The sequence below is a fragment of the Nestor notabilis genome, unplaced genomic scaffold (assembly GCF_000696875.1).
Source record: "Nestor notabilis isolate BGI_N333 unplaced genomic scaffold, ASM69687v1 scaffold11672, whole genome shotgun sequence".
NCBI classification, from domain to species: Eukaryota; Metazoa; Chordata; class Aves; order Psittaciformes; family Psittacidae; genus Nestor; species Nestor notabilis.
Window position 1 is genome coordinate 562 of NW_009917003.1, and position 11846 is coordinate 12407.

Here is an 11846-nt window from a genome sequence, read left to right on the forward strand (position 1 = left end):
TTCTTACCTAGTAGCTTCTGCTGAGGAGGCATCAGTGGTGAAAGACACAGCTTCTTACATGGAGTTTGAAGCATCGAAATTTAGTACTTAAAGGATAGCTGTAAAAGTTTATGACCCTATTTATTTTTAGCAGCAGAACTTGAGGTATTGTTTTGCCTAGGAAATGTACAATCTGGCTGTTTGGAGGAGGCAAGGTGCCTGTCCTGCAGAGCTTCAGTTCAGGCCATGAAAGGCATACATTTTATCCTTACCTCTGATTCAGGCTTTCAGCATGACACTGTGATTTCTGCAGGAGTGAAACACAGATAATAAGGACTTTTCTTGTTTGATTTTGTTTTCTAAAATGTTCTGATACACCACAGTACATAGCTGGGTGATAGCCATGAATTAGTCCTGAATGAAACACATACGCAAAAGAAGTTTATTTAAACCCAAAGCTATAACTAAAAATCATAGCTGCCACCTGACTGTGGAGGTCTCTGAACTCCTTAAGGAACTCTTCATGGTATTGAAATCTGAGAAAAAATGTTCTCTAAGGCTGTGTTGTTTTCCTTCAGGATGAGTCTAATGCTCCTCTAGTCTAAACTTCTAGTTCCATGGTTGTGTTTTGTCCATTTTGCCAATTTAGGTGCCATGGCTATTTCTTTTTTTTACATTCCATTGCACCAGCAGAGCTGTCTGTACAATTGGCATGGTGAATTTCCTCTCAAAACTGATCCGCATAGGAAAAACACCACGGAGAGGCATGTCTCTCTTCCCCTCCCCAGCCCTCCTGTAATTTTCTGATCCAACTCACCCTGTGACCGTAAGCAGGCTGGTGCAAGAGGTGGGAATGAGCAGTTGGGTGAGAAGGTGAATTATGAAGCAGCATTTGCCACGAGCTGCGTTATGATCTGTTACTCAATCGAGATGATCTGCGGGTGCAGTGCACAGGACAGCTGGTCTGATGAGCGGTTTGGTTTGCTGCAGCATAACTGAGCTCTTTTCACCCTCTCTGGCTGCCTGCTTCTGCTGCTTCCTTTGTGCTCTCTGTGGTGACCACTTCACCCCTCAGTGAGTTAGTTTAGCTCACTTAAGCTAGCAGAAAATATTTGCTTTATAAGTGTATACATACATACGTATATTTACTTTACTGGGTTAGTTACTGTTGCAGTGTTAACTTTCCAGCATTACTGTCTACCTGATCCGAGTGACTGAACACCCTTGACACACACAGGAGGGAGAGGGAAGGAGAGACTGGAGGTGGAGAAGTTGGTGGGACCAATGGGAAGCTGCACCAGCAAAGGGCAGTGTGAAAGACCAGTTGGTGAACCTGCAGCTTTCGCATTTCAGCCTCTGGTTCCTCTCCAAGCTTGAACACAGTCCAGCAGTTGGCAGAGATTCACTGAGAAGGCCAGCTTGGAGCTCACCTTGTGTGTGCTGAGATCTGTGTGCACTCATGATGGACAGTGGACTCTAAGTCATAAGGAAATTACTTAGCCTGCTGATTATAGCATTAATTCAGAAAGCAGAAGGGCTGGGTTCAATCTGAGGGGGTTTAGCACCTGGCTGCTGGTGAGTTTGGGAGCCAAGTAAAGGATGGCAGGTTCCCGGGAGGGAGACTATGGCAGCAGCCTAGCTGTTGAAAATGGAAATAGGAAGTTCTAGGTTTTAGCTGCTTCTCCAATCCATTGTTTCAATTTTTTATCCCATTACAGTCTAAACGTTCCTGACTGCTAGAGCTAGAAGCTAATACTACACTGAGTGGGGTGGCAGCAGAATTGCACAGCCTGCCCAGCTCTGTGTTTTTCCTGTCCCCTGTAAGTCTTCACTTCTTTTTCTTCTCCTGCCTAACTTCAAGAGGAAGTACGAAGCCAAGCAATAAGAACTCTATTCCAGGGACTGAGGCTGTGTGGGTTTGAACCTTCTTGGTGATACTGAGCTTGGGTTCTTTTGAGTTTGGGTCAGTGCCGTCGCTGTTGGGCCGTTCTATAGTCTAAGCTCTAGGAAAGGCCAAGTCTTTTGTATAAAGATGCTTGAATGCCTGTGTCAGGTTTCCGGAATCCCAACGTTGGGAAGCTAAGGTATTTCAGCTTTTTAATAGGCTAAGGTTAGATGTTACACGTGCAGTAATATAGTAGATTGTTGCTACCTGAAAGGCAGGTCTTGCCCTCGAATTCTTCTGCTCAGATCTGGTGTCCCATCCATTCACTGTTAGTGTCTCTAGACCTTGGCTGATTGCACTTCAAGCCAGTTCAGCTTACAGAAATCCGGTTTGGATTTTATTTTCTCCCCTCCCCCTCTCCGCTTAGTTTTATGAAATCTCCGTGAGTTGACTATGCTCAGGTTCACTCTGGAGCCAGTACAAGGAAAGGGAAAGTGTGTCTGGGTTCACAACATCCCTTTCCAATGGCAACAAGGTATATGAATGGGTAGTACAGCATTAATTCAGGTGTAAATGTTCTCAGAGAGTGTGAACCTGCTTGAACAGCAAGTACTTTTTGGTGAAGGGCAGAAGCTCTTTGGATTATGCACAGTGCAACATTTTAAATATACCCATTTGTTACCATTGTGACTACAGCCTCAGCTCAGATATTGTTGAAACTAAGACACTAAAAATGTTCCGTTAAAGACTACTTTGTTTTGAGGCACCTTTTCACACAGGTTTTCAAGTTTTGGTCTATTTGGCTTGCCAAACAAAACACACTCCACCAGGTCTCTAAATCAAGGAGCACAAAGAAAGCTAACAGTATTGGAGCTTAATTTAAAAAATAAAAAAGGCACTATCTGAAGCAGTGAGCTGCCACCAGTCATACCCTTTACTGTTTGCACTATACTGCACAGCTCTTATTTTAATTGCACCTTTTTACTGCTTAAGTTAGGGGCGAGCTAATAAGGTGACAGCTTATTATGAGACTCCACCTAGTTGAGATAAAACACTTAGGTAACTTGCGCCACACACTCATGATATGATACTGAAACTTGGGAAGAACTTGCTTAAAGAGTTTACATTTTCTTACAGAGTTATCTTCATAAATACAACCAAGGACCTGAGTTTAACAAGTCTGTGCACAGGATCAGTTTTAGAAAGAGTCAATGGCTCCTGTCCCTTCCATGTTAATAGGAAAGGGGCAGCAACTGAGTTAATAGCCTCTTCTCAAATCTACCTGTATTTGAAATCTGAATGTGCCTTGTGGAGGAGTCGGGATGGGGAAAGCCATGAGATGCTGTTGGTTTTGTCTTCCTCACTTTTATTTTCTCTGCTCCACAGGCTCTGACCTACTGGAGGATTTGCCCAGCTTCTTGGTGAGCCTTGCCTTTTGTGGAGGATAAAGGTCTCTAGGCTGATGCTCGTTCTCTGCTGACTTACTACTCTGGAAATCGACTTGTCTTCACTCTGTCCTCATGTCCTCTCCACTTGGATACACGGAGTGATCAGCTCATTTTTGCTTTCCTGTTTTTACTTCATATAAGTTAATTTTTCCCTCTTTACAAACAATGGTTGCTGAAGGAAATTATGCTCCATGTTCCGGAAATTTTTAAGGATTTCTCCAGTTGTTTCCAAAAATCCTGAGTTTATGATAATCCTCACAGAAGAAATATCTAGCTTGTGAATGGCTTTAAGTCTTTTGAGAACAGATTTTTTACTCTTGTATTAGTGACAAGATAAAAAGAAATGTCGCCTCTTGGAAATTCAGTTTTTAATGCAAGATCTTGCTGGGCAGCAGAGGGCCTACATGGCATTTTTCTATGTCAGTGCAAAAAAAGAAAGGCTGCCGCTGCTAGATTTGAGCCTCCTAAACTGGGATTGCCACCAGAAGTTCTTCTCAAGCTGCATCCCTAAATAAAAGTTGCTAGGATACCACTTGCGGGATGCACAAATAACACTGACTTTCAAAACAAATGGCTGAAACTTATTTTTTACTCACGCTTTGTTATAAATTGGTTACATTTTATTTGAACATATGCTGTATGGCTTGTTCATTTTACTTGCTCCCATATAAAACTTCATGCTGTATATTATTGATTTTATTTTTAGCTGACAGTAGTATTTGAGTATGTTACTTCAGGGGAAAAAAGGAAGTGATTCTTTGAGTGAGTTGCCAGCATGGTGAGTTACTTTAGCTGGCAACAGTGTCACTGGATCTTCAAGCCTGTCCTCCTATTTTTAAGCAGTAGGCTTAGTGGAGCGTGAATGCGCATCATGCACCTTGTTGTTTCGTGCTGTTGATATGCATAGGACTATACATAGCCTCATTTTTATGCATAGCCAAAATGCATAGCCTCATTTTTAGATAAAAAAAGAATGTTTACAATCTCAATAGCAAATAGATTTTAACTGCAAAAAGTACCTGGGACAGTTCAGAATTCATTTTGCATGTTTAGGAACAGCAGGATGCACTGCTTCTGCTCTGCAACCGTTTTGCTTTTCACTCCTAGACCACTATCTGTATGCAAGTTGCTGTCCTCTCTTCCCAGCTGGAATGGCTGGTCTTTCCTGTTCATTGGCTAGCTGCACAGTGTCGTCAGTGGGGCAGTAGTCCTGGGACAGGGGTACTACATTTGAACAGGAGGCTGCTTATCACCTTTATCTTTGCACATCTGAACTCTTGAGCGCTACTTTCCTCAGACTGGCTGTGCATAGGGTAGGGTAAGTATATTCTCTGTTTGGATTCAAAACTCTGCATGCAGTTCTGAGGTAGTTGTAAGAAAATTAGGTAATGTGTATAGTTCAACTTATTGATGAAATTGGCCTCAAAAATTACTATTTAATGATGACTGTCTCTGGGCAGCACTGGAAACATGCTTGTTTGGCTTAACTTTAGTGTAGGAGATAGCTGCCTGCTACATGATAAATGTTTATTCTTTTATATTATGTTCATCTGTCCTAGATTAGTTATTTTTGCCTTTATCTAAGTCACCCCTTTGTTGTAGCCAATCCCGTAATCTGTCATCTTCTCTTTTTGCTTGAATTCTAATATCAAAGAGGCTTAGTGTAAGTTGCTGTCCCAAGTATGTATACCATAACTGATAATTTTTGCCCCATGGGTTTTTTGGTTTTATTGTTTTTATTGTAAGTGATCCCGGAGTTTTGCAATTAAAACATCTCTGCAACTTTGCAACATGTATCTCTTGTCAAACACTGTTGATTAGAAAGTTATTGATCTCCAGCCTGAACCTACAATTAAAGTTTAACTCCAGTGTGTTTAGTTCATAGTGATCAACACTATGTTGTGTGGGCTCTTCCTATCTAAAGTTTGTTACAGTGGGCTTGGATTTAAAATTCAGGCTCACCATACACATTGCATAATGCCCTCAGAGCAGAAGTTGTTTCCTCCATAGTCCAAATCCTCAGGAAGGATAGATTTCTTCAGGGTCAGAGCTATCAGAGCAGCTCTATTCAAGTCAAGCTGTAGCAGCTGACATGAGGGAGAGGCACACGTCCCTGCCTTATCTTTTGGCTAAAAATCTGCATTCTATCATGTCTTTTTGCTTTTCTCTTAGAAATCTGTTGTTTGGTGCTTTTGTATTTTTTTCCTTTTCTTTTGTTTAATATGTGCTTTTTTGTTCTAGTCATCCTCTCTTGTCTTCCCTCAAAGAAGGGGATTGCAGAGGAGACCTAACTTTTCACTGCTTTTGGAAATGGAGCTGTCACCTGTGTGTATTCAAGCCATGATATGTGTCAGGGTTTTTTCTGAGTTCGCCTTGGGAGGCACTGCACACATTGGCAAGTGCAGGTCAATGACCAGCTGCTTAATGGAAGAGGCGCAGGGATGGCTGAGGGTTGCGTGTTATGTGTGCTGGGATTACAACAGGGAGACTGGTTGTTCCTTTTGACTAAGGCTTTTATCTGGGTTGCATTCCTCCTCCTGATGAATGGGAGGTGATGCCTACAGGGGAGGGACACATCACACCCCTTCATTGGCCAGGCAAAGCCCTTTGAACAAATTGTGCCATTTTCAACACAAAACTGATTTTGTTTATTCTCATTACTCAAAATGCTTAAACCATTTTAAAAATAAGTTTAAATAGGTTTAGATTGTTATTTTGCATAAGTTAAGGTTTAAAGCTTTTATATTGTTTGGGTTTTTTTTGCAAGTAGTGAGTGCATGCTGCATTTGGGCTTAGGACCACCTGCCAACTTGTAGCTGCTTGCTTTTTACTCCACTGAATAACTTCTTTGAAGAGCATTTGATTTCTGTGAATAGAACTCTCACTTTAACCAGTGCAGTGGCATCGTTTATATATGTAATTTATGTATGGTTGGACAAATGTGACTCCAACAGCTTATTCTTTGAATAGTTTAGGAGGTTAGCCCTTGTTTTTCTGTGAACTCCAAATAAAGACATATGAACTTATTTTAAAAATTATGTACTTTATTCATTTATTTAGGATTTTCTGAATTCCAGTGGGGTTTTTCCAGTGTAAGCAAATTCTCCTATTCCCTTGCTAGCTGTGTGGTATCATTGCCGGGATAGCAACTCTGAGGTGACGTACATAAGTAAATATGTAAAGAATACACACAGAAGTAAATATGTCTTAAAAAGCAAAGGCTAACTTTCAAAACTGTTCAAAGAAAAAAATGTGATATTGACATCAGTCCAATATGTGTAAGTTACATGTACACATACAGGTGATGTAGGGAAGGCAAAACTGAGAGAGTTTATTTCATTTTTGTGACCCTTTTTTTTCCAAACTGCTGAAAAGGTTTTGAACAGTTTAAAATTGTAATGAAGCTACAGCCTTCATTCAAACACCTGCTTTATTGAGGCCAAGACAGCATTAATTTTTTTTCCTAAAAATCAGTGGAATGAGAGAGAGGAAGTGGATGTTCTGCGCTACCTCCTTTGTTAATGTCACCTGGTCTTCCCTGTTGTTTGCCTTGTGGTTGTTCTCTCCTAAGGAAAGACAGAGCTGGAAGTTGATTTCCCATTCAGCTCGAAACACTGTAATACTGTGTTCATACAGTTAGTTCATCAGAAGGGTTTTTCCCTTTGTAGACTTGGATTCACGAGGAATTTCTATAGGCCTGGTCACTCGTGTTTTTCCTGTATCATTGACTTCTATATAACTTGGAGCAGTTGCCAATCTGACTAAAGGAAAACCCAAGATGGATTGCTCTGCAGGTTAATTCTGTGCTCTGGAGCAGTTCAGTCTTTGATGTTTAATTTATATCACATCTGATTAATTCAGTTAATCATTTTCATATACATATCTCATTCTCTTTTTTTTTTTTTTTTTTTAACCAACAAAACCTTTATAGAAATATCATTGCCTGAAGCAAAGTGACATTCATCTCTGTTGTGAACTGCATTGCACCCAGTGCTTGAAACTGTGGTCTGTGTAGCTCTTGCTTTCCTAACCTCATGCAGCTAATTCTGGCTGTTTTGCTTGTGTTCTGGTTTTATGCAGACTAATGGCTGATCGGGTGCTTGTGATTGGCAGTGGAGGCAGAGAGCATGCGCTGGCCTGGAAGTTGGCCCAGTCTCCACATGTAAAACATGTGTTTGTTGCTCCAGGAAATGCAGGAACAGCTGACAGTGGAAAAATTTCAAATTCAGGTAAAACCCCCCAAAATACCACTTTTAAATTTGATAACTCAACCAGTAAGTTGTTCTAGTCATTGATCTGAAATCACAGGTGTTGATGCAAAAGGATTATTACTATCTTTTAAGGTTTTGGGCATGTGGAATAGAACATACAGATGCAGTTAAGAATTAAAAAAATCTGATTTTATATTATCTCAGTTGTGATATCTAATCCTTTAGGTTTGAGGTTGGCGGATGCAGCTGAAATTCCCGTCTGTCTGATGCACATTCCTACAAGACTACAGCTCAGGATAAATAGCTGCTGTGGTTGCCAACTCCCAGCAGCTTAGCCGGGAAGGGGTGGTGGTTGATAGTTTCTCTTGGTACGCGGTGCAGTTCAGTAACTGCTCGGTGAACAGCTGAAAAGTGCCTGAAGCAAATGGCAGCACCTAAAGTACTAAATTCACTACTATAGTCTCAAGTGCATTGAAGCCTTGTGATCCCTACAAACTTTGATGAGAATACTTTCTCACCTGGAATGCTCCACCATAGGAAAATGTTCATTCCTTTGTCTTGGTGACTTTAAGAAGTTAAAGTTATTTTCAGATGTTTCTCTCTTCATACTGACTGCCTGTTTTGAGCTTCTAGCTTAATATGTTAAGCTCTGACTGGCTATATTTGAGATTATTCGTAGTAAATAGTTTTGAGAAATCAAGCTTAAGGTATTTCAAACTGAGCATCCAAAATTATGTGCCGCATTTAAAAAAAATACTGGTCTTAAGGTGCTTGCCTGGAGGCACAGAGTGAATCAGTACAAAACCCAATGTAATTACTCAGATTCCTGTTTTGTGTCCTTTATATAACAGATCCTGAATTAGGCACTTGAAACAACCAACTTAAGTTTCCACTTTAAAACATGTGATAACATACAGAATTATAGTGAACACAGTATGCATGTGAACATAAATTATATACATCAATTTTCTGCATTCTTATTTGTGTGCAAGTAAAATATTTTTTTGTTACCATCTCATGTGAAAACATGAATCCTGTCATATTGTTGTACAGCAGGTAATTGTATTTAATTCCATTGGAATGCTTAATTACAGACTGTCTAAATAACTTTGTGCTTAATTTCTTTGACTAGTCACAGTATTGTAAGTTTTTTGTTCTATTTGGCCTCTGAGGAACAGGTTCAAGGAAGAGCCTTAGAGGAAGGTCATACGTTCCTTCTCATCCAAGAAATTCGAACAAAGATCTTTACCCTGCCAGTCTGCTTGGCCTGCAGAATGTTAATTGCAGTATTTTTTCTCAACTGGTGTCTTTTAGAAACTGATGCACTTTTCTTTCACTTTGTTATTCCGTAAAAAATACTGTACCCTCAATAGTGGAAAATATTTGAGCATGTGCATAATAATGCTTGAGCCAGGTCCAAAAATATTTTACTGAGTCTTGTACTAAAGTCTTTTCTACTGGGCTATGGGTTCACATGTATTTTGGGAGAGAAATCCTCAGCCAACCAGGGGGCAGGCAGAATCTAGGATTTGTGAAGAGTTTAACTTCTTTGTTTTTATGAAAACAATTTGTCTTATCTGCTCAGGCATTTTAGTTCTATCATGGGGGTCTAGATTTTGATGCAGGGGAGAAAATGGAGAACAACTTTGCAGAAGCATGTGAGCCCTCTTAGATTGTGTGAGCCTGGGCAACAATGTCTGTGAAACTGCTACCATTGTTTCTGGGGTTTTTTTGGTACAATCAAGATTTATCTCTGAAAGTTCATCTTCCTCTCATGGCTCATGAGATTGCCTTTAATTAACATTGCAACTCTGGTTCTCAGATGATTTCTGAAATACATAATGGTGAGCTTAAAATTATAAACTTAGATTTTTCAAACTCGCCTGTATCCAAATTAAAAAAAAAAAAGTTTTCATGGTTAATTGGAGTCAGTAATCATTTCTGACAGTAAAGACAGATTCAGATTGAGTGACTAAATATAGTTTTATATTTAATTTGTATTTAATTAGCATGGCAGTTTTGGTGCCAGAAGTGTACAAAAAGGCTTGCTGAATCCAGAGATAGAGGTATACATGTCCGTGAATGGACTTCAGCATCCTGACACCTCCTTCAAGCACATTACAGCTCTCAGTCTAACTTATACTCTTTTAACTTTAAGCTCTAGCTTTGAAAACCTTGGCCCAAGGTCCTTCTGTTTGGTTCAAAAGGAATATTTAGCTGTTGTTTTGAGATACGAAACACCACTACAAAAATATCCCCTTTCAGTTTGCATCCTGAGGAAAATTATGTTTGAGGGAAAGTTAAAGTCACGTATTACCAATGTGATTTATTCCTTTCTGTTTGTTACTAGGACATTTCCACATCATGTAAATATTATGCTATATTCACTAGTAGATCAGACCTGAGGCAAGACAATTTGGGATGTAAGGTACCTTACAGGCTCCTTCCTTTCCCTTCTCCTCTTCACATAGATTATTCTCGTGGGGAACAGGGATCATCCCTCTCCAGTTGCCCACCAGAGCTCCAATTCTCTTCGGTTGGGATCTGCTGTTCTCCAGCTGCTTTCACAACACCCCCATGGGACTGAAAGACAATATTGACCTTTATGTTAATCAGTACTTTAAAGCCAAGTGTGTTAATGCTTTTGGTTTTGCTCTCTTGTGAGCCAGAAGTCAACTGACATAAATTGCACAAGGAAGTCAAAGGCCTTCACTTCTCCTTACGTACAGATATTGGTGGAACAATGTAATTGAACTGTTAGATGGGTGTCAGTGACATCATTTGTATTAGCATTCAGTCTATTTTCCCCCTCACTCCACCCAAATAGGGTAAACCTACAACCACAGTGTGGGTTTCAGATAGTTGTTTTTATACCATCTCTTAGGCAGAAATAGCTGCTTCTCTTGTGGAAACAGCCAATTTAGTCATACAGGATGTCAGGAGCACAGTGGGCACTGACACAAAATCGTGTCTGTCTGTCCAGCAGAAGCAGCTGTATCACTGCCTCCCCTTTTGTTTCTCATCACTTCCCTGGAAACTAGCTGGAAGAGACCATCAGCTCCTGGCTTGCTTGGCAGTACAGTCACTAAGAGGACATCACAGACCAAACTTAAAAGGAAGGTAGTCCAGCTGCAAGGAGGGTCTGTGCTGTGCTGTACCACGCTCCCTTTGCCAGCTTTGTGCCCTGATGTGTTAGTCTCCTCCCCGCAGGGTCAGCCAATCCACGCCAGCCTATGCTCACTGCTGGTTTGGCTGTTCTGGGTTTGTGTTCCCATCCTTTACAGACTTTGGCTTTATTTATTCTTGATAAAAGCAGTGGAATTGCATTGCCTTTGCGTAAATTTTTTATCATGACACTTGTCATTATTGTCTTTTGTGCAGGCTTCTTCCTTTGTTGACACAGTTTTTGGCATTCCAAGAATTGTTATATTAAATGTTTGTTTATGGAAAGATAATATTCCTAAAAACCTAAGACCAGATAACCTTACCCATAATAACAGCACCTGCCCTTATTAAGGTCAGCCTAATGTAATAAAAAAATGTGGAGATTCCCCTTTGTTTCAGGGGTCAGTTTAGTGTGGCACTACAGAAAGAAGGAAAAAAGAAAAGAAAGTAATTGCAATCCCACCACTAGCCACTTGTACCTGTCCCTTACATGGTACTGGCATGAACATCTGTAAAGCTTCATGGTGACTCTATTCAGGAAGGAGACTGTCTGAAAAATATATATGATTTTTTTGCATGTTATTTTCATTTTGATCCTTCACCATGCCTCTTGTGCTGGCAAACAGGATGTTCTTAGAGATGAAACAAGATGTTCTTAGAGATGTATGGCAGCGTAGGGGAACTCAAAATTGGTTTTCTCACCTTCAGGAGCAAAGTGAGTTGACAATGCATTTCAAACTACAGCCTTTGCATGGGGGCTTGAGGGTGTATTTTGGTGTAACCTTTGCATGTAAGTCTATATATTAGTGCATACCTCACTCTTCCAGATGCACAATGACCTGCCATTCAAGAATGTGAGACTGGTGAAAGTGCTGCTTCAGGTGTTACGTGATAATATAAGTGCTAAGCAATAGTAATGAATCCAGTCTTACCACTCTTTTGTATTTTTGACAGCTATTTCAGTCAGCAATCATGCTGCACTTGCCCAGTTCTGCAGAGATCAGGAGATCAAGCTGGTTGTGGTTGGTCCCGAAGTTCCTCTTGCTGCTGGTAAGAGAAAGCAAGCTAAAAAAACATAGTCTTCATAATTTAGGAAGAAAAGTAAATTTTAGTCCCTGTCTTCTGTGCACCACTGAACAGTATCTCAGTATCTTCAGC

General features: G+C 40.4%; 1 protein-coding gene across 1 annotated transcript in view; it reads left to right on the plus strand.

Moving 5' to 3' along the window:
• Window positions 1-4598: 4598 nt before the first annotated feature.
• The window catches only part of GART (phosphoribosylglycinamide formyltransferase, phosphoribosylglycinamide synthetase, phosphoribosylaminoimidazole synthetase), a 31822-nt gene continuing 24574 nt past the window's right edge, over window positions 4599-11846 (plus strand). The window contains exons 1-3 of the mRNA XM_010024873.1: window positions 4599-4630; window positions 7393-7541; window positions 11643-11738. Coding sequence (XP_010023175.1) covers window positions 7397-7541; window positions 11643-11738 — 241 coding nt within the window. The 5' untranslated portion in view covers window positions 4599-4630; window positions 7393-7396. The remainder of the gene's footprint in view (window positions 4631-7392; window positions 7542-11642; window positions 11739-11846) is intronic.